Raw genomic sequence first — 23,315 nt, forward strand, 5'->3', positions numbered from 1 at the left:
CCATACTGGTGATCTGAGTGGGTCAAGACAGAAGAAGCACAGTAGAACTGGGGCAGCCCTGGGGTGCCTGGTGGGCTCAGTCGGTTAAGCGTCTGCCTTCAGCTCAGGTCATGATGCCAGGGTCCTGGGATCGAGTCCCGCATCAAGCTCCTTCCCCATCAGAGAGTCTGCTTCTCCCTCTGCCTCTGCTGCTCCCCCTGCTTGTGCTCTCTCTTTCTCTCTCTCTCTCTCTGACAAATAAGTAAAATCTTTAAAAAAATAAATGAATTTGAAGCTCCCTTTTAGGTATTGTTACCATACAGAGTTATTAATGAGAAGCAAGAAAATGTGGGAAGATGTTTACTAAAAATAATAATGTGAGTTTTGAAACATTGTAAATACTCCCTCTCTGTGGGGTCCAAAAAGTTAAGCTGTATAAAATGCAGAATCTTGTTATTCAGTCATTGAAATGACTGTGGGCAAGCAATGCAGACAGAACAGGGCAGCAGAGAGGTCTAGGAGCGCAACTGCGCCATTTCATTCTAACCTGGTTCCTGCTGAAGCTTGATATCACCTGGTGGCAGTTTATTGACATTGCTGGAAATAATTCTGGGGCCCGTGGCTGGCTGAGTCTTCTGGGACAGCAGCAAAGATTCCAGGAATCTCTGTTAGTTGGCAGTTATCTTGGTGGCCTACTCTAGAGAGACTGAGCCAAGAATATACTGTACATCCAGGGACTCCTTTCAACCTCTGTATTTCTTAAGGCTGGACTTGTCTGCCATTTCCCTGCCTGACCTAGTCCTCATTTTTATATTTCTCTGCAGAAGATAAGAATTTTAACTGGCCCCAGTTTGAGAAACAAGGTTTGAAGGATTGTGGAAGCCAATTGACAATTGCATTATGTTTGAATTCATCTCGTTGCAGGATGTGTTATCACTGTTCTGTTTTGTTTTGTTTTACAGTAAATGGGATTAATTCATTATATTTGACAGCAACTAGAAAGCTGGCCAATTAGCTGTTAAGCAAGTCCTAGTTGGTGAAGAAAAAAATGTTGTTATCTTAAAATGTGCTGAACTAAGCCTGCTTGCTTGCTTTCAGATCTGTTCCTCATACTTTTGCTCTACAGGCCTATTTCCTACGCCCTTGTATCAGTTAGAGTCTAGCTGAGTTTGGCCAGTGGGAGGCAGAATAATGATCCTCTAAAGATGTCCATTCCTTAATCCCCAGAGCTCGTGAAAATGTTAAAATGTGACATGGCAAAAGGGGCTTTGTAGATGTGATTAAGGTTATGGATCTGAGATGGGGAGATTGTCCTGGATTACCCAAGTGGACTCACTCTAATCATATGAGCCCTCAAAAAGAGAACCTTTTCTTACTGGGGATGGGAGAAATGAGTTAGAAGGGGAAGCCTGAGAGATTGAAGCATGAGAAACACCTGATCTGCCATTGCTGGCTTCGAAGATAGAGGAAGAGGGCCACGACAAGGGATGTAGGCAGCCTCTAGAGGTTAAGAATCACCCCCGTTTTACACCCAGCAAGAAAACAGGGACATCAATCCTACACCCGCATGGAGTTGAATTTTGCCAACAATGTGAACGAGCATGGAAACAGATTCTTCTTCAGAACCTCCACAATCAACTGCAGCCCTGAGGACCCCTTGACTTCAGCCTTGTGAGACTAAACAGAAGACCCAGCTGAGCCACACTTCCTTGGACTTCTGACCTACAGAACTGGGGCCCCTGGGTTCTGTAATATCAGTTCTTGATATTAGAGAACTAATGAAAAATGTCAACCTAATGAAAAATATCAAAGAAGAACTAAATAAATGGAGATATTTCATGTTCATGGATAGGAAAACTCAATATTGTCAAGAGGTCAATTCTTCCCAACTTAATCCACAGATTCAATGCAATTCCAATAAAAATCCCAGCAAGTTATTCATTGATATAGACAAGCTAATCGTAAAGTTTATATGCAGAGACAAAAGGCCCGGAATAGACAACACAATATTGGAAGAGAACAAAGATGAAGGACTGAAACTGCCCAACTTCGAGATTTATGGTAAAGCTATAGTAATCAAGACAGTATGTTGGTAAAAGAATAGACAGGTGAATGGAACAGAAGAGAGAGCCCAGTAATAGGACCATGTAAATATAATCAATTGATCTTTGCCAAAGGAACAAAGATAGTCTTTTCAACAAAAGATGCTAGAACAGCTAGACATATACATGCAAAATAAAAAAAAATATTCTAGACACAGACCTTACATCCTTTACAAAACTTAGCACAAAATGGATCAGACCTATATGTAAAATGCAAAGCTCTGAAATTCCTGCAAGATAATATAGGAGGAAACCTAGATGATCTTAGGTCATGATACTTTTTAGATACAACACCAAAGGCACGATCCATGAAGGAAATAACAGATAAGCTGGACTTCATTAAAATTAAAAACTTCTGCTCAGTGAAAGACACTGTCAAAAGAATGAGAAAACAAGCCACAAACTAGGAGAAAATATTTTCAAAAGATACATCGACAAAGGACTGTTATTCGCAATATACGAGGAACTCTTAAAACTCAACAAGAAAACAAGCAATCCAATTTAAAAATGGGCAAAAGGTCTTAACAGACACCTCACCGAAGAAGATAGGCAGATGGTAACTAAGCACAAGAAAAGATGTTCAACATTGTATGTCATTAGAGAATTGGAAATTGAAATGAAATATGAATACATACCTATGACAATGGCCCAAATTCAAGACACTGACAACACTAAATGCTGGTGAGGATGTGGAGCAAAGGGAATTCCCATCCATTACTGGTAGGAATGCAAAATAATATAGACACTTTGGGAGACAGGTTGGCAGTTTCTTACAAAACTAAACATACTCTTTTACGATCCAACAATCGCACTCTTTGGTATTCACCCAAATGAATCGAATACTTATGTCTACACAAAAACCTGCACATGGGTGTTTATAGCAGTTTTATTCATAATTGCCCAAACTTGGAAGCCACCAAGGTAGACAAATAAACTGGTACACACAGACAATTGGATATTATTCAGTGTTGAAAAGAAATGAGTTGTCAAGCCATGAAGAGTGATGGAGGAAAATTAAATGCATATTACTAAGTGAAAGAAGACACTCTGAAAAGGCTACATAATGTGTGATTCCAACTACATGACATTCTGGAGAAGACAAAACTATGGAGATGGTAAAATGATTAATGGTCACCAGGGATTAGGGGAGAGGGTGGGATAAATAGGCCAAGCACAGAGGATTTTTAGGGCAGTGAAACTATTTTGTATGATATCACAATGGTAGATACATGTCATCATACATTTGTCAAAACCCATAAAATGCACAACATCAAGAGTGAATGTAATGTAAACTAATATAATGTAAACTATAAACTTTGAGTGAAAATAATTTGTCAGTGTAGGTTCATCACTTGTAAAAAATGTACCACTGTGGTGAGGGTTTTTGAGAATGGGGGAGTTTGTGCATATGTGGGGGGGCCGGAGGTTTATGGGAATTCTCTGTACTTTTGCTCAATTTTGTTGTGAACCTAAATAAAACTGCTCTAAAAAATAAAGTTTATTAATTTAAAAGATCCTCTATGCTATTTTAGTGAAGAGTCAGAGTAGGTGCTATCTTTGACAATTAGCTTTCTTGGCCAGTCTACCTGATACTCAGAGAAATTCATTCTGGAACCACACTGGTGTTTGACCTTATTTGACTGGATACCAGATCAAATGTCTTAAGTGGCATCTTTTTCATGCATTCTTGAGAAACGCATAAACTGAAAAATGATGTTTTTTGCCAAATCAAATAGATAATGTACCCAACACGTACCCTTATCAATTTAACACAGGACTATTAATCCAACAATTCAACTTATAATAATTTATTCTGAGAAAATAATCATTTAACGAAATTCAACACAGGGCAACCCTCTTGGGTCCCCTCCCTCCTTGGGAGCTTTGTACCGTCACTTTGCTATCGCTCAATAAACCTTGCTTTGCTGCCCACCACTCTGTCTGGTCTACCTCTTCATTCCTCGAAGCGGGGTGACCAAGAACGGCGGGCACCGACAGAGAGAAAATCCTGGAACACCCGTGCTTTAATATAACTACCATTTTGCACCTATTAAATAAATAAATAATAAAGAAGTCCAACACAGCATTGTTTAGAATAGTAAAAATAAGATACAATTTAAATGCTTACCAGCAGGCAATCAGTTATAAAAAACAAAGTGCACATATACTATCTAATAATGAAAAATGTTGATGCAGATCTATATTTATTGACAGGGAAAGATGCCCACAGCATTTATTGTAAGAAAATAGCAGGTTATAAAACCATATGCATATCTGTGTGTGTTCCCACACAGTACCCCTAGGTGGTAGGTTTTGGAGTGTATCAATTTATTGCTTTTCAGCTTCGAATTCATACTTCATTCCCCATTCTGCAAAAATGGAGATGGGCCCTTATATATTTTTCCTTTGCCGGCTGATACATATGTTAAACTTTACCACTACAGGGAGCTTTCATTGTAGAAGGAAGGGTTTCCTCCCTCTGTCCAGTGTACTGCTTTGAAAGGTTCCTGTCTCCAGAAACTTCCCCCAACAGACATACCGAACCTCTCCAGTGGTTTTGCAATAGAATGCTTCCAGGGAGACAACTCCCTGTGATTAGCTCTCCCCAGAGAGCAGATTTTGAGCAAGTTTGGACCACACAGCAACACAGTAACTTCCCTGCTGACCTGTGGTCACACCCTGCCCAACAAACCCTCTCCTCAGCTCTTGGTGGGGAGGGTCCTTGGACCCTCTATCTCAGACCTCGAGGTTGTGGTTGCCCCTCATACCTGCTCTTCTTATATTCTTTAGAGCTCTCTTTGTTTCCTACCAGCTGACTCCTCATTACTCCAATCCCCTGCCGTAGTTAGTAATTCTTTATATTAAACTTATCCTGCTCAAAAAACAAAACAAAACACAAAAAGCAAACCCTAGATAAAATTACCTATAACCGTACTCTTTCTGTGATAACTACCATTTACACCTTGATGTATATACTCTAAACCTTTTCTCTTGTATGAATATGTATGCATGTATTACATGTGCATGTATATACATATAAAATACATATCTGTGTCCATATATAGTTTTTAAAACAAAAGGTAAAGCACATTATACAGGTTATTTTGTTATTTTCTGTGTCAGTATTGACAATGGCTCCATTGAGGTATATATATATACCTTAAATTGTTAAAATTTCCCCCTCGTCTGGGACATTTAGGCTCCTTTCCATCTTAAGTTATTATGAACAGTGCTGCAATGAACATCTTTGTGTCAGATATCTCTTGTTTATTCTACCAGATCCACTTTCTACTCTTCTCCATCCTTTTCTCAGCTCTGCTCTCCTTTAGGGAGAACATTAACAGGTTCCTCTGCCCTCTGGTTTCCAGTGAGGTCCCGCCAACATGAGCTCCTGTAGGAGATTGGAGACAAGGACAAGAGTGAGGTCAGGGTATTAATTCCTTGTTCCCTACTTGTGAAGTCTCCTAGAGCTGGCTGAAGGTCACTGTTCTCAAGGTGGCCAATCCTCTCTTCCCAGTTCTCAGAACCAGTCCTTCCCTTGTCCTTTTCCCTCTGGGCCTAGGGGTGGTGACAGCTCTGCGCCTCCACAAGCCCTAGGTACCTGCACCATCCCCTGTGGTTTTCCTACAACTCCTCCATTTCTTTGTAAATGAACCCCACGTGAATTATCCTAGTTTGAGTGTGCCAGTTGTTCTCTTACTAATACAACCTTTAAACCTAAATCTTTGTGTATATCTTTAATTATATTCTTCAAGTAAATTTCTAGATGGAGAATTTGCTAGGACATTGAGTGTACCTGTTTGTTTTGTTTTTTTTTTTCCTGCAAAAAACTTTATTGTTTCCATTTGGTGCATGGCTTGGGAGAGGGCTCCAGAGTGGTTAAAAAGCTGCCTCGTGGCTGCAGGGAGAGACTCAAGCAGAAGCCCTGGCGCCAGGGTTTGCCAGAGGGGCCCCTCAAAGGCTGCTGGGCTTCAGGGTTGTGCTTGAGGGTGAATCTTTGGATGAGATCCTCACCCAGCCCAGCCTGGGGGCAGCTAGGCTGCGGAGGTGAGTCAGGTGGTCCCCATCTTCTTGATGTGCTTCACCGCCTCATCTAGGAAGTGGTTCTCCAGGAAGTCGCAGAGATGGGGGTCTGCGAGGGCAGAACCCAGGGCATGCAGATCCAGAAGGGCCTGGTTCCGGTTCTTCTCCAGAACCAGGGTGGCTTCTATGGCATCCAGGGCTTTACCCCACTCATCTTGGGAAGGTTTCTGGACAAGGACGAGGCTGCCGCACTGGTTTGGCATCTTCAAGAGATGTTCAGCACCCTCAAGCTTCCCCTCAGCCAGCTTGAGAAAGAAGGAGCCCACGTCCTCCAGAGCCACATCTTCACCATAAAAACAGGAGACCAGAGAGACGTAGGTGTAGGAGGCCCGCAGATGCATGTTGACCAGGTGGTTGACGGCGGCCTCCACCTGGGTGGAATCATTCTGATGAATCTGGGAGCTCAGGGCTGATCCATAATAAGGCGCTAAGCTCAAAATAGGGTGTTGGCTGGTCCCAGAGGCAGAGGTTGGCCGAGAAGATGGCTCCCAAGGTTGTGACTGGAGGAAAAGTCGGAGGTTGGTCAGAGGTTGGTAGAGGAGGCATCCCTGGGTTGTTCCATCCAAACACTGTTGAAGCAAAAGACAGATCCATGGAACCTCCCGGCACACTGCCTGAGTAAACCTGTTTTTAAAATGTGTGAAACATGTTTTAGTGTTCAGTTTAGATGGAAGGTTTCTAATCTTGGTGATACAGGGGGCCACCCTCTAAAAAATATGTAATCTTAACTCTGGGTCCAACCAGATGAGAATATACATAAAGATTTAATAAGGATAAAGAAGTTGGTAAGGAATACAGCCCACCATTTAACCTGGTCCCTGAGAAGTTCTAGAGACCCCAAATCTTCCTGAGCTTTTTAATAAGCCCATTTTGTGAAGGAGTATTACTAGGATCCAGTTAGAAAGTGAACTAAAGAAAGAAATCCAATCAGTTGATATTGGTTTATTGAGTAGAATAAATAAGACTTCCACATGTCAATTGTTATCTGGGCTTCTGTGAGCTCATTCATCAAATTTCCAACACGGGTGACCAAAATTTGTCTTCATGTTTCAATGTGAGGCTCAATTCTCATGATGATGATTTCTTATACCTGAGCGTTTCTAAGATAATTTAAAACAGGTGTGGCAGATATGACTGTTATATAAACTCAGGAAGCACAAGAAATGTTGCACCTTTTCCAGGGTGAACCATATGAAACTGATGTTTCATAAGTTAAAAATTGTCAAATATCAGCAATTTCATATGCTTTACTGTAGTACTTTTCTCTAAATCCATTTAATTCTATTTTGCACCTTCATCTTGCCATATCGGCTAGAAAGATAACCTTAGCTGTTTGTAGGACTCCTCTACACCTACTCTTCATCTACCCCTGTCCTCTCTCCAACCTCCTCCCCTGCTTGAGAATATGTCAGAGTTTCTGGGTGAATAGGGAGTTGGGGGGGAGGAGGAGAGCATCTGTTCAAGTCAATGCTGTGTCTTCCATGTTCTCTGTCTGCCTCTGTTCTTCCTAGGCTATTCTGGGAGCATGGGAATCGAGAAGCTGCCTAGGGATTTGTCTGCCGAGGCAAACCGGTCAGCAGTTTCTTCTCTGAGGTCTTATTGTTCCCATAGTTGCACAGCTGTGAGTGCAAAGGGGTTTCCAGATGATCACACTGAGGCTTACCACAAAGGAAATGGATCACTGTCCACAGTACCTGGAACATCATAGGTACTCAGTAAATATTGATTGAAGGAATAAATAAATGATCTGAAGTTGTCAACCTAAGCAGACTAAGCAGAGTGAGCAGAAAAATAGCAATAGCAAACACTTACAGGATTCTTAATGTGACAGGCGTTGTTCTAATCGCTTTACATAAATTAACTGTTCTTGCAATGACCCCAAGACTAAGGTAACTAAGCAGAACTAAAGGACCTGCTCAAGTTTGTGGCCCACCTCCGTAGTGTGACTCAAAAGCCTATCTGCTTGAGTTCTAGTCCATACTGCAGCCCATTCTAACTTTGGAGAGAAGGAGGTAGGCCTTCGATGTCCTCGGGTGTTTCATTTGCTTCAACACAGATTTTGCTAGGGACGTTTCTCTCTGATACTTAGGATCACTAACAAATCCCAGGCAACATCCGGCTGGCAGCAGCCCACTGGCATTCCCATCTGGCCCGCTCCGCAGGACTGGTCATGTGAAAGCGTCAGCTAACAGCAACAACTGCTGCGTGGTGAATGGCTAGAAGTAGGGCAGCTAGAAGCGTGACGGGGACGAGGAATGCAATCAGGAAATGCTGACCTGGAACTTGGAGTGGGGTAAGTCGTGCCGTGATGGATGGAGGGCGGCAACTGCACGTACAGCTTGCTGGCACACATCGTCCGAGAAGCGCTGCTTAATTTGAATCGAAACAGGCAGCTTGAGAGGCAAGCAGTGACCAAAGCCACAAATCAAAATACAAACCTCTCATTAATCTTTCCAACCACACTCACACTTTTGGGTAGTATCGTTGTTCAGCATCATTCTTCAGTATGATAAAAACAACAACAACAACAAAAACCATGATGCAGGGCGATGCACCCAGGGCCATGCACTATGAGACTTCTGAGGCAGGAACAGGCAGAAGAGCCTTCGAGCTGAGATCTAAAGGGCACGTCTGAGCCAATCTCCAAACAAAGGCTTCTGTTTAATTTTTGGCATGGCAGTTCTAGAATGCACTGAGGTGCTTGTGCACAAGAGCAAAGTATGGTCGGTTCCCTTTTTTTCATGCACCAGTCAAGGGCTCCCTCTGTTATTTTTCCCCTTCCCCATTGTGGTCCTACCTCTTGCATCTCAGCCCAGGTCAGAGATCTGGGTGCCCCGGGTAGTGGGTGACTCCACCCAGCAGGAACATGATCACCCTGAGCAGTCAGTGTAATGTTGGGTCCATGCTGTGTGGGCTCCATGTTGTTATGGAGACTTGCACCACTTATAAGGAGAAGACACTTCATGTGTCTGTGACTTTTCATTAAGTCCTCAAATGAGACTTAAAATGGGTGTTTAAAAATTAACCCCCTTTCGGGGTGCCTGGGTGGCTCAGTTAAGCATCTGCCTTCAGCTCAGGTCATGACCCCGGGGTCTTGGGATCGAGCTCTGCATCGGGCTGCCTGCTCAGCAGGAATTCTGCTTTTCCCTCTGCCTGCCACTCCTCCATGCTCGTGCTCTCTCTCTCTCTCTCATTCTCTCTCTCTCTTTCAAATAAATAAAATCTTAAAAAAAAAAAAAAACCCTTTCAGATACATGGTTTGCAATATTTTCTCCCATTCTGTAGGTTGCCTTTTTAGTCTATTGACTGCTTCCTTTGCTGTGCTGAAGCTTTTCAGTTTGATGTAGTCCCACTTATCTATTTCTGCTTTTGTTGCCTATGCTTTTGGTATGATATCCAAGAAGTCATTACCAAGACCAACATCAAGGAGCTTTTCCCCTTTACTTTTTTCTAGAAGTTTTCTAGAAGTTTTCAGTCTTAAATTTAAGTCTTTAATCCCCCCCTTTTTGGGGGGAGAGTCTGTGGGAGTGGGGAAGAGGGGCAGAGGGAAAGGGAGAATCTCAAGCAGAATCCACGCCCAGTGTGGAGCCCAACATGGAGCTTGATCTCATGACCCTGAGATCATGACCTGAGCCAAAATCAAGAGTTGGACGCTTAACTGACTGAGACACCCAGGCGCCCCAAAGTCTTTAACCCATTTTGAGTTGATTTTTGTGTATGCTGTAAAGTAGGGATCCAATTTCATTTTTTTGCATATGGATGTCCAATTTTCTCAGAACCATTTATTGAAAAGGTTGTCTTTTCTCTCTTGTGTATTCTCAGCATTGTTGTCAAAGATTATCTGATCATATGTGTGTGGGTTTGTTTTTGGGCTTTCTATTCCACTCCATTGGTCTATATGTCTGTCTTTATGCTAGTACTATACTGTTTTAATTACTGTAGCCTTGTAATATGTTTTGAAATCAGGAAGGTTTTTTTTTTTTAAGATTTTATTTATTTATTTGAGAGACAGAGAGAGAGACCGCGCACAAGCAGGGGAAGGAGCAGAGAGAGAGGGATAAACAGACTCCCTGCTGAGCAGGGAGCCTGACGAGGGGCTCCATCCCAGGACCCTTGAGATCATGATCTGAGCTGAAGATAGCTGCTTAATTGACTGAGCCACCCAGGCACCCTGAAATCAGGAAGTATTAATAACTTCATCTTTGTTCTTCTTTCTCAAGATTGCTTTGGCTATTTTGGGTCTTTTGTGGTTCCCTATGAATTTTAGGATTATTTTCTCTATTTCAGTAAAAAATGTCATTGAATTTTGATTGGGATAGCATTGACTCTGTAGATCTCTTAGGGTAGTGCAAACTTTTTTTTTTTTTTAGTACAAACGTGTTTAAAATATTAAGGCTTCTGACCATAGAACTCAAAAGTAAAAAAACATGAATAAACTACATTAAAAATGGACAAAGACCTTAAACAGACATTTCTCCAAAGAAGATATCCAAATGGCCAACAGGTATATAAAAAGGTGCCCAGGGCTCCTGGCTGGCTCTGTGGGTAAAGTATGCAACTCTTGATCTCAGGGTCATGAGTTCAAACCCCAAGTTGGGTGTAGAGCTTACTTAAAGAAAAAAAAAGATGCTTAACATCAGTAATTATTAGGGAAGTGCAAATCAAAACTACAAGGAGATACCACTTCACATCCATCAATAGCTATAATAAAATAGATAAGCTTATTAAGCTTATTAAGATAGATCTGTCTTTTTCTCTTAGAGTTGTAGGGATTCTTTACCTATTCCGGATACCAGTACTTTGTTGGATATATGTATTGCAGATTTTTCTCCCAGTTCTACTCTGCATTTCATTCTTTTAATGGTGTTTTTTTGACTAAGAGGTCTTAATTTTAATTAAGTATAATTTTTATTCTTTTGTTTTGTACTTTTTTCTCTTATATTTTATACCTCAAGTTTATGAAGATATTCTCCTACGTTTTCCTCTAAAAACATTATTTTACTTTTCATATTTAGGGCTACAATCCATTTCAAATTAATTTTTGTGTGTCTAATGTGAAAGAGGCATCACATTCTCCTTGTCCAATTGATCCACTACCATTTACTGAAAGGACAGAATGCACAAAATTTAAACTATGGATATTATGTGAGGAATGGAAGGCAGCAATGTTCCTACACGAGAGAATGGAAGGCAGTGCTACAAGGAACAATATATTTAAGAATGAGTAAATAGGTCTGTTTGAGGTGGATATCGAACTTTAACATCCATAGTATTACCTATTAAAAATACTGATTGCCAGATATGCAAACCCCCCCCCACCTCCATTCAGATCAGGTCTGATGTGGATCACAAGTAATTTGTGGACTACATTTTGAGAAATGCTGGTAAAAGCATGCAGGTGCTGTATGTCTGTCTTTTTCAGATCATGCTGATATAATTTAAAAACCTTGTGGAGTTCCTGAGTGTCAATTTATAATCCATTCCATCATATAGACGTCAGACTCACAATTCTCTTTGGAATAAGCTTTCCTCTGTCTTGGACTCCCTGTAAAACTGCTGTGGGATAATGGCCTTAGATTCTTCTTAGAAGCCCCGTTGCTGAAACAGAGAAAGTCTGCAAGAATACTCTTAAAATCCTTAGACGCCTTTCTCTCTGTCTGCAGGATCTATGAGGCACTGACCTAAGTCTTCCTGACTTCTAAATAAAGGATCTTACAGCTCTATCCTAGATTTGGTCTCTGCTCTGGAGCCCTTTCAGAATTGTTTGCCTCTCACAGTACCCTCCTACAGCTTGATGAGACCAGAGTAACTACAGGATTTATGAGAAGAAACGAGGAAAGAGTTGACAGATCATTCAAACCAGAAGCTGTTGTGTAAGGCTTCAGCTGCTGATTTGAACTCCTTTTAATCAAAACTTTCTTTTCTTTTTTTTTTTAAAGATATTATTTATTTACTTAAGAGAGAGAAAGTGAGTGAGTGAGTGAGAGAGCGTGCACATGAGTGGGGAGAGGGGCAGAGGGAGAAGCAGACTCCCCCCTGAGCAGAGAGCCTGATGCAGGACTTGATCCCAGGACCCTGGGATCATGACCTGAGCCGAAGGCAGACGCTTAACCCACTGAGCCACCCAAGCACCCAAAACGTTTTTTTTCTTTCAGAGATATCCATGATTTCTCTTTTCCCAGTATTAAATAACTTTTGACAAAAGTATTTATAGAACTTCTTAGTGGGGCATTCTTAATGCTTGGATCTGGGCTTTTTACTAATCTTGACATTGTATCCTCTACTGTCAGGCTAGGAGCTGAAAGGAGTTTGGTGCTGTTGACCCTCCTACTCCTGTCATCTTGGTTTTTTTCAATTTCCCACACCAGCGGGAATTCAGATCTCCCATAACAGTCCCAATGCACTCAAAATGAGGAAATAAAGTAATAAAACAATGAATTTTAAAGTCAAAGAAGGAAAAATATGGTTTAAAAAAATCCTTTTCTGTGGCTTTTAGCTGACAGTCGGAATCTCCTTTCCGGGTAATATCATAGCAAGTGGACTCTGATAAACCCTTGCATGAGTTTCTAAGCATGATGAATATTTCTTGGTCATTGTTTAAATTCAGTTTGTCGTTCCTGCAAATTCTGCTCTTCTTTATTGTTGTCATTGGAATATTAAAACTGATTCATAAGAACATAACACAAAACTAATAATCTGTTTACCCCATTATTTGGTGGAGAGTAGCACCAATGGAGGTTTTGTGGGAGGGTATTGTTTTACCTTAGTTATTGCTGACCTGAATGAAATCCATCTTAATCTTGAGTTCTACTCTGTGATTGGTGCTATAAGCCAAGTCCATCTGCAAACAGATCTTTTGACAATCACTGATGTCATTACCCAGACACAATAGAAAATGAGACCGATGTGCAATCCTTAGAAGACCAGGGTCCCTCGTCAACAAACCCTCATTGAGTAGTGATTTTTGATGAGATGCTAAAGAACACTGAGCTTTTTCTAGGTTTTGAAAGTCAGAGCTCACAATCATTTTACATGCAAAAAAATAAATTACTCACTGGATTAAATGTACAAGTATAATTTTTGGTCACTTAAGGAAATGAATGCTTTGTGAACATGACAAATCATAAACTAAAACAAAAATAAAGAAGTTTAAATAACAGTGTTGTAAATGAACATGAAATGCTGGGTTTGGATGAGATGATTTCTATGGTTTCTTCCATATCTAACATAAATTTTCCCTAGTGCTGAAAAAATTGGATTTATGAGAATTCACCAAAAAAGATAACATCCATGCCCTAGAAAACATGGGAAAATATGAGTGAAGAGCATAACTGAGCTGAAGCATGTGACTTCCAAGGCTTTCTCTTCAACTTGCCAAGAAAGCATATCTCTGTCCTCAAAGGCATGTAAGCCACTGAAGATAATTGTGAGAAGTGAGCGAAAGAAGGGGCAAGCCAATGTTACCATCAAACATTTCTCCCTAGGATGCAAAATAAGTTTGGGTGTCATTAAAGATATATTTTGGGGGCACCTGGGTGACTCAGTTAAGTGTCCAACTCTTGATCTCAGCTCAGGTCTTGATCTCAGGGCCATGAGTTCAAGCCCCACATTGGGCTCCATGCTGGGTACAGAGCCTATTTAAAAAAAAAAAATCTATTTTGGGAGGGTAGTGATGGATTTAGTCTGATATAAACAAGATCCACCCTAAAGCAATTTTACTGAATGCCTACAATGTCTCAAGCAAGTTATTTGGGTAACCAACTGCCCCAGTTTGTCTAGGACTGCAGAGTTTTCTGGAATGGGAGACTTTGATAAAGTTGAGAAAACCTCAGGCTATTTTGTACAAGCTGGTTACAGCAGTTGTAAGAGAACTAAGAAGAGGCCAGATACCCTTGGTACAGATCCATCACACAGTCAGTAGAGTATATCCCTCCTCTTGTTCAGTGGCTTGAGAAAACACAAAATGGCCTGATGGAAACCTCAATTTTCAGTTCAAACTGAACCATGGTATGTCTCCTGGGAGAAACCTTCCCCCTTTGGGAACTAAGACCTCTAAACCTGACGAGAGCAGAAGCAAAACTGTTAAGTAGATGATGAGGTCTAATAACAAGAAAGGCTACTCTCCTGTCTTCCCCTTGGTTTCTGCACCTATATAATCTGTGGGGTAAAAAAAAAAAAAAAAAAAAGGAGCCATACATCTTGGCAGCTGATTTGGAGCATATACTGCACTTTGTAGAAGAGCACCCTCATGTTGCAAGGCATTGTCTTTGTCTCTCATTTGTCACCAAAACAGGGTCTTTGATAGCCATTCCAACGATTCTATAATGTTAGCCACTTCTAGCAAATCCCTTGGGTCTTAGCCCATTGCCTCACTCTTTTTGCTGTGAAATGAGTTCTTTTGTCAGTACAATATTGTGTGGGATTCTGTGACAGTGAATAGGCATTCAGTAAATACACAGATGGTGGTGATGGCAGAAGCATTGCCTGCAGGGGAGGTAAATCCCCATCTAGAATGAGTGTCTATTCCAGTGAGGGCCAGTCACTGCTCCCTTCATGATGGAAGGTGTTTAGTAAAAATCAACCTGCTATCTGACGGCTGCTGTTCCACCCATGGTGTGGTGCTGTGTACCAGGGTTCAGTGTAGTTTTCTGCTGGGTGGTAGGCTGGGCACTTAGCAGTGGTGGTAGCTAGATTAGTCTCGGTGAGAAGTCCACATGCTTGAACCCTTGCATAACCTCCATCCCTGCTTACTATGGCTGTTTTATTCACGAGCTCATTTAATAAATTGCAGGGTGACCAAGGGAAGAGGTTGGCATACCCATACTGGCTCTTCTTGCTCCCCTGATTATAGAGAATTGCAATCTTATACCCTAGATGAGCATTCACATGGAAAAGAAATGTCCTTACATTCTATGTCGATTATTAAGTGGACATATCCACATGATTCTTTCCCAAAACTCCTTGTTCTCAGTTCTTCAATCTTGCACCTTCTAGGTCACTAACCTCCAGCCCATGAATCTGTGTAGACCTAAATATATAAGCATCTCTCCTTTCAGGCAAAGTGAACACCAAATGGATGGCTTGACTTTCTGCCCACTGGGAAGATTTATCCTCCCTATTGTCTTTCAGGGCCACCCTTGAATGGGATTATGATTCTGCAGCAGTTGACTTTCAGCTGGTGCCCACATATTGTGTAGTTGCATCTCTAAACCAGGCTCAAATTTTTGCTTCCTTGATCAAGTGGAATTTCGTATGAGACCATAGGTGTGAGTGAAGGAGAAGTGGCTCCGGTGTAGATAGCATGTTTGTGTAACTCATTTGTGCTTTCAGAACCTGCTCAAGCTAGATCTTACATAAGCCATATCTTTTTGATGATGAACATCCTTTCCCACACCCAAAATGGGTTGATGGGTTGGATTACATCATTTATAATGGGCAGCTCAGGTCACCTGGTCACTTGGTATAGTTTCATGGTTGGGTACTTGAACTCGATTAGGGCACAGTAGCATTCAATATATCCCCAAACCTAGATGTCTGCACTCTGATTCTTCTACTGAGACTTGCCGGACGCCATATACAGTTTTCTCATCTCCTGTGGATACCCCCAGCATTATTGAATCTGCTGAGTCATAAGTTTCAAATTATGATAGGACACAAAAGCCCTGGACAGAGTTCTTTCTTGTTCTGGGCCCCACTCGAAGTTAGCAAACTAAATCACTCAGTAAATTAGTTAGAGTAGCAGACCCAAATGTGGTATCTATTGCCCTCAGAGTCCAAAGATACCCATGATGGTTACTTTTGGGTATCAACTTGACTAAGCCACAGTATCCAAATATTTGGTCAAATATTATTCTAGATGATTCTATGAAAATAGTTTTTAGATGGAATTAACATACAAATCAGGAGATTTAGGGTAAAGCTGATTATCCTTCCTAATGTGGTGAGCCTCACCTAATCAGTTGAAGGTCTTACTAGAGAAAGCCTGACCTCCCTGGAAGAAAAGAAATTCTGCCAGTAGACTGCCTTGGGACTTGAACTGCAACATTGGCTCTTCTCTGAGTCTCCATCCTACCTGCCCACCTGTAAGATTTTGGATTTGCCAGTTTCCAGAATCACATGAGTTAAGGAATCACCAGTTCCTTAAGATAAATCTCTCTCTCTTTCTCTCTCTCAATATATATTATAACCTATTGGTTCTATTTCTCTGGAGAATGTGGACTAATACAGTTGCCTTTTCCTTAGTGGTAGGGGTTGCAAAAATGCACCAACTTGGCCCTCGCTTGGGAACACAGATTATAATATAAGACAAGGGAGGAACTGCAAAGTGAGAGAATAAAGGGACAAGGCTGGAACCCTGAGGGACACCAACACAAAAGTGACAGAGAAGAGAAACTCAAGAGGAGACTGAGAAGGAGCTTCAGGCTACAGAGAAGGAGAAGAGAAGACAGAAGAACCATGTAGTTATGGTCCCTCTAGTCAAGGAAAGAGAAGCATTTCCAGAAGTAATCAGTGGTGTCAAGTGACAAAGAGGGGTTAGCAGTGGAGAGATCATTGATGACAAGTGTTTCAGAATCCAGCTGTGGTTGCAGGAGGAGTTTACGGTAGTATGAGGAATAAGTGAATGGGTAGTGAGAATACAGTCAAGTAAGTTGCTTCTTAACCAAGCAATCAACCAACCAATCAAAAACCTGGCTTTGCAAGGGATGGGGTAGATGGGGTGGTCTAGAGTTTGAAGGAACTCCTCTTCTCCCTCCATTTGAGTGGAGAGAGCCCTGATGCATGAATGGCTGACAGAGAGGGAAAGAGTGAAGATACAGACAGAAAGGGTAATCCTGATTAAGTGAGGTCCCTGAGGAGGCTAGGAGGGCTGACATCCAGAGTTCTGTGTTATGAGAGTACGTATCCAGAGGAATTATTCTACAGCCATCACAGAATGATGATTTGTAATGGAGTTTACAATATGTTTTCTTTGTCTCATAAATACAAAATTTCCAAAACAAGGGTACCCGAGTGGCTCAGTCGGTTAAGCGTCTGCCTTCGGCTCAGGTCATGATCCCGGGGTCCTGGGATTGAGTCCCGCATTGTGCTTCCTGCTCAGTGAGGAGTCTGCTTCCCCCTTTCCCTCTGCCTCTCCCCCCTGAGCACTGGACACTTGGACACTTAACTGAGTGTGCCACCCAGGTGCCCCTGGAGGACACAATTTTTTAGATGCACATTTTACATTTAAAAATCTAATGTGATGCTGTGCATGTTGCAAATATTGCTGATTTGGTTTGATTTGATCTGCCCTCCCCAGGTCACACTCTTAAGAATTATTTGGGCAGTAGTGGTGATGGTTTATGCTGAAATATCCATGTTCTCTTGCCTGACTCCTTAGGCCATGGTTCATCCCTGCAGCATGGCTGGTTAGAATGAAGCTTGTAGGCAATAGTGTGAAAGAGAGTTTTATTTTGTTTTGTTTTTATGTGACACTAAGCAGCCTGCATGTTGACCACATTTTTTTCTTTAGGCCTTATTGGATAGCTAATACTAATGAACAGATCTAACCTACTAAACAAATGACACCTGTCCTGTGAAGACTCAAGAATGAAGAATTAATCTTCTTCGACCCTGAGCATTATTTAGGTCTCTGATTAATAAAAATGTAGCATCCACTATTAAAGAGTGCCATGAAAATGTTAAGAGAGGACCCCAAAAATGAGGCAAGAACTGGAAAGTAAGACCGTGTAGTAACTGGATTAGAGAAAGGAGAACATTGTGAGGGTGATTTTCCTAAACTCAAGTACTTATAAAGAAATGAGACCATCAAAGAAGGTACAAGAAAAGGTTTAAAACCACACTGATTTTTGTCCTTACATTTTTCTGTTTTCTGCAAATTTTCTGTAACAACCATATGTTTCTTTTGGATTTTTTTCTTCAGCATTTTATTGAGGAAAAATTGCAAACACACAGAAAAGTTGAAAAACAGTGTAGTGTACACCTGCATGCCTACCTCTTAGACTCAACAGTTGTTGACATTTTCTCATATTTCCTTTATCCATATATAGTTTTGGGGAATCATTTGAAAGTATGTTATAGACATCATGATTTTTCACCTAAATACTTCAACAGGTGTTTCTGGAAAGGGATCAGACATAGTTACTTATTGCAACCACATATATTGTTACACATGAGAAAATTAACAATAGTCCTCTAATATTATCCAATACTCACTCCATATTCAGATAACCCCAAATTGTACCCCAAATGTCTTTCAATAATATTTTTTGCATGATGATCCAATCAAGGATAACTTTATCACATTTCTTTGTTCTGTCTCTTTAATATGTAGCAGTCCTGCCAACTTCCTGAGTTAAAGTCAGAAAAAATAGATGATAAAAAACAGGACATTACCTAAAATTTTTGCATGTTACTTCATTTGGCATTTACAATCATACTTATGATAAAAATGTGCACAGATTTTTAAAAACGGAAGAAATTTAAAAATGTTACCTCTTGAGGTAGGTCTATAGGTAATAATTTTTTTTTTCATTTCTTTCTATTTATTTATTTTTCTTTGCCAAGTGTATTTTAACAATGAATGTGTAATTAAAAAGGTGTCCAAGATGGAGGTTAGACTAACAGAAAGATTACACAGTGGCGGGGGGGGCAGGGGACACTAAACATTTTAACACTGAAGTAGCTGTTTGAGGAAGGATGTTGAATTTTATGTAATGTTTTTAGAGATAAGAATGATTTCTACCTATCTGGTAGGGGTAGGAGTGGTTTGGCCTGAGGTGACAGGAGAGATGTCAGCTCTCTTTTTTTTATGCTGTACAAGCAAAAGCAATTTATCCACTAGCCTGTTGGCATGTCAAGGGTAGAGTGGAAGAAACTTGGATTTGGGAGTTTCAGATTCAGCTTTGCCACTAATAGCCATTTGGCCTAGGCAGGTTACTTGACTTTCTGAGCCTACTTTCTCAACCATAAAATGGGCATAATTACATCTCACTCAACTGTTGTTAGATTTAGCAATTATAAGCAGTATATAAAAAGTACATGATACCACAGTTATAATTCAGATATAATTTAAACAATACCTTATTTAATATTTATATTGAGTAAGAACCTGTCATAAGGTGGTTAGTCTATAATAATAGTTATATTATTATTGTGTTTCAAAATATTTAAAAATACATGATCTCAGTGCACCTGGCTGGCTTGGTCAGTAGAGCATGTGACTCTTGATCTTGGGGTCGTGAGTTCAAGACCCAAGTTGGGTGTAGAGATTACTTAAAAAAAAAACAACCCACATGATCTCATTTAATTCTCACACTAACTCTTAGAGCTAAGTACTCTTATCCTCTGTAATCAGGGAGGAAATGAAAACTCTGAGAGGTGAAGTGACTTGTCCTAAGTCACACAGCTAGAGAGCAAAACCAGGTTCTGTGACTGCAAATTCAATATTTGACAAAAATTCTTATAAGGAAGTATATAAAATCATGGAATCAACAATTAAAGAGGTTGGGGCGCCTGGGTGGCTCAGTCGTCAAGCGTCTGCCTTAGGCTCAGGTCAGGATCCCAGGATCCTGGGATCGAGCCCCACATCGGGCTCCCTGCTCAGTGGGAAGCCTGCTTCTCCCTCTCCCACTCCCCCTGTTTGTGTTCCCTCTCTCTCTCTCTCTCTCTGTCAAATAAATAAATAAAATCTTTAAAAAAAAAAGAATTAAAGAGGCTTTAAATTTAAAGGTTGTTTCTTCCAGTTACTACATATACTTGGACACAGTGTACATTTTTCAATACTGAATTCTTTTTTCTTTCTTTTTTTAAAATTTAAATTCAATTAGCCAACACATGGTCCATCACTGGTTTCAGATGTAGTGTTCAACAATTCATCAGTTGCGTATAACATCCAGTGCTCATCATATCATATGTTCTCCTTAATGCCCATTACCCAATTATCCCATTTCCCCACCCAACTCCTCTTCAGCAACCCTCAGTTTGTTTCCCATAGTTAAGAGTCTCATGGTTTGTCTCCCTCTCTGATTTCTTCCCATTCAGTTTTCCCTCCCTTTCCTTATGGTCCTCTGCACTGTTTCTTATATTCCACATATGAGTGAAACCATATGATAATTGTCTTTCTCCAATTGATTTATTTTGCTTAGCATAATACCCTCCAGTTCTACCCATGTCGATGTAAATGTTAAATATTCATCTTTTCTGATGGTTGAGTAATATTCCATTGTATATATATATACCACATCTTCTTTATCCATTCTTCTGTCCACGGACATATCGTCTCCTTCCATAGTTTGGCTATCGTGGACACTGCTGTTATATACATTGGGGTGCAGGTGCCCCTTCGTTTCACTACATCTGTATCTTTGGGGTAAATACCCAGTAGTGCAATTGCTAGGTTGTAGGGTAGCTCTATTTTTAACTTCTTGAGGGACCTCTATACTGTTTTCCAGAGTGGCTGTACCAGCTTGCATTCCCACCAACAGTGTAAGAGGGCTCCCCTTTCGTCACATCCTTGCCCACATTTGTTGTTTCCTGTCTTGTTAATTTTAGCCATTCTGACTGGTGTGGTTTTGATTTGAATTTCCCCGATGACAAGTGATGTTGAGCATTTTTCATGTGTCTGTTGGCCATTTGTATGTCTTCTTTGGAGAAATGTCTGTGTCTTCTGCCCATTTTTTGACTGGATTATTTTTTTTTTGGGTGTTGAGTTGGATAAGTTCTTTGTAGATCTTGAATACTAGCCCTTTACCTGATAATGTCATTTGCAAATATCTTCTCCCATTCTGTATGTTGCCTTTTAGTTTTGTTGACTATTTTGCGGTGCAGAAGATTTTATCTTGATGAAGTCCCAATAGTTCATTTTTGCTTTTGTTTCCTTTGCCTTTGGAGACGTGTCTAGCAAGAAGTTGCTGTGGCTGAGGCCGAAGAGGTTGCTGCCTATGTTCTCCTCTAAGATTTTGATGGATTCCTGTCTCACATTTAGGTCTTTGATCCATTTTGAGTTTATCTTTGTGCATGGTGTAAGAGAATGGTCCAGTTTCATTCTTCGGCATGTGGCTGTCCAATTTTCCCAGCACGATTTATTGAAGAGACTTTTCTTTTTCCATTTCAATACTGAATTCTGTTAGAGTTTACAGGATGGTGGCTGGTAGCCATTTTCATATTGCTGATTTAGTTGAATGTTATATGTGTGCTCATTATTTATGCTAATGACAGAAAAGATATCATGAGTAAGTGAAACCTATATATAAATGAAAACTTATGTTTTAAACGTTTGTGTATCTAAGGGTTTATACCTTGGGAGTTAATATAGTGCAGTGGGACATGCATGAGAATTGGAGTCTGGGTTTAGGTGCTGGTTTTTGAGTTCTGTGTCCTTGAGTTAGTTACTCAGTGTAAGCCTTGTACTATATTATAGGGTGGTTTTGGTAATTGTGTGAACTAGTGTACATTAAATACCTTCACAGTGCATAGGCACAATCAATACTGGTTCGTCTTTCCTCATTTAATCCACCAGTTTTCAATCACTGGACAAGCCTTTGAAGATGCGAGACATGAAAGTGGTTTTAACATTAAATAATGCTACAAAGTAGCTTTACGTCACTACCCATTCCTGCCCAAGTTTCCCTCGAAAGTCCCCAGTGAAGTCTTGGGGTTATATGGGTAAAGTCGGAACTCCCTTCTGCTTATATGAGACTCTAATATTTCTTGCAGCTATTTAGAAGTGGAAGGAAGATTGTTCTGCTTATCTATTATTGATTAACAAACCACTTAAAAATCATAAAAATTATATGGGGTCAGAAATTCAATTGGGCCTTGGCTGGGTGGATTCTTCTCCTTCATGTGGCATTAAGTAAGGCCACTTGGTGCTATCTGGGGTTCTAGAAGCCTTCATTCATATATTTGGCACAGTGGTAGGTACAGTTAGAAAGCTAGGTCCAGGTGGGTCTCTCTTCCTTCCCATGTAGTCTCAGGACCTCCCCACATGGTCTCTCTAGCAAGACAGTTGGACTTCTCACATAGTAGCTCAAGGCTCTAAGATCAATTGTTCCAAGGGACAGGAAGTGGAGCGGCCTGTCTCTTAGAGCCTGGGCCCAGAACTTGGGATATTTACTTCTAACATATCCTATTGGTCACAGCAGTCACAGATCCTGCCCAGGTTCAAGAGTAGGGGACACAGACCCTACCTCTCCATGCAAAGAGTGGCAATAATTTGTCACGAAAGCACTTGAATACCATATGCTTGAAGCGACTACATGTCAAAGAGGTACAATGCAGATTTCGAATAAGCACAGTTATGTGCCAGATACTTCGTTGGAATAGCTGATTACTTGTAGATCTGCAGCTGCAGATGTTCCTATGTACTTACACTTTTCATTACTTGGGAGGAGAAGGTATACCTGGAATCTGCCCTTTAGTTTTAGTTCTGTAAATCGCTTCATTATACTTTCATCTCTGCCATCCCTGATCTGGTGGAGTAGGAGATGTAATCTGTTATTCACATATTACTCAGATCTCTACATAACTCACCACTTCTGGGAAATCTTCCCTAGCCAAAACAGGAATAGCCAGCTTTCTCTCTCTGCGCTGGAGAGATGTGTACTGTCTTTAAAACTTTTCCAAAATTCAGAACAGAGAGAATTATTATTGGAAGACACGCTCCAGTAAGTTGCACTTTGTTAAATTAAAAAAAAGATGAGTACTCTTTAAGTAATAGTGTTACACTTAACAATTTTCAATCAAATTTAATTTCTTAGTTGTTACAGTTAGAGATACCTCAGATGCTAATCCTTTTTAGCAGGTTAGTTGCTGTCTCAGTAGCTTTGGAAGGTAGTAAGCAGCAACCAAGATTAATTATATTTTAGGTTAATTATACGCGTTAGTTATAGTTAATTATACCACACTATATTTCAAAACTTAGAGGACAGGTCTTAATTCCTAATAGGGCTTACCATGAATAACAATTCTAGTTAGTCTTTTCGTTAAGATGTGAATAAATAGGAAGCTTATAAAAATGAAGCAACTAACCACTTTCCTTTTAAAAAGTCAAAGTTCAATCACCCAGAAAAATCGAAATAGCTGATACATTTATGCTTCTTTGTTTCAAACTGTAGAACACAAAAATTAGCATGCTCTGACTGTAAAACTTAG

At 40.5% G+C, this 23,315-nt stretch overlaps 1 protein-coding gene across 1 annotated transcript; it reads right to left on the bottom strand.

Moving 5' to 3' along the window:
• Positions 1–6,133: 6,133 nt before the first annotated feature.
• Positions 6,134–6,505, bottom strand: LOC116632665 (ferritin light chain-like). Its single transcript, XM_032404602.1, has one exon. It carries the CDS (start codon positions 6,503–6,505, stop codon positions 6,134–6,136), a length of 372 nt encoding a protein of 123 aa, XP_032260493.1.
• Between the last annotated feature and the right edge of the window lie 16,810 nt (positions 6,506–23,315).

This window comes from Phoca vitulina, unplaced genomic scaffold (genome assembly GCF_004348235.1).
Source record: "Phoca vitulina isolate PV1807 unplaced genomic scaffold, GSC_HSeal_1.0 scaffold7, whole genome shotgun sequence".
Taxonomy (NCBI): domain Eukaryota; kingdom Metazoa; phylum Chordata; class Mammalia; order Carnivora; family Phocidae; genus Phoca; species Phoca vitulina.

What these genes read in the sequence shown, in the direction of transcription:
- LOC116632665 (XM_032404602.1), bottom strand. Translation starts at nt 6,505, where the DNA reads ATGCATCTGCGGGCCTCCTACACCTACGTCTCTCTGGTCTCCTGTTTT.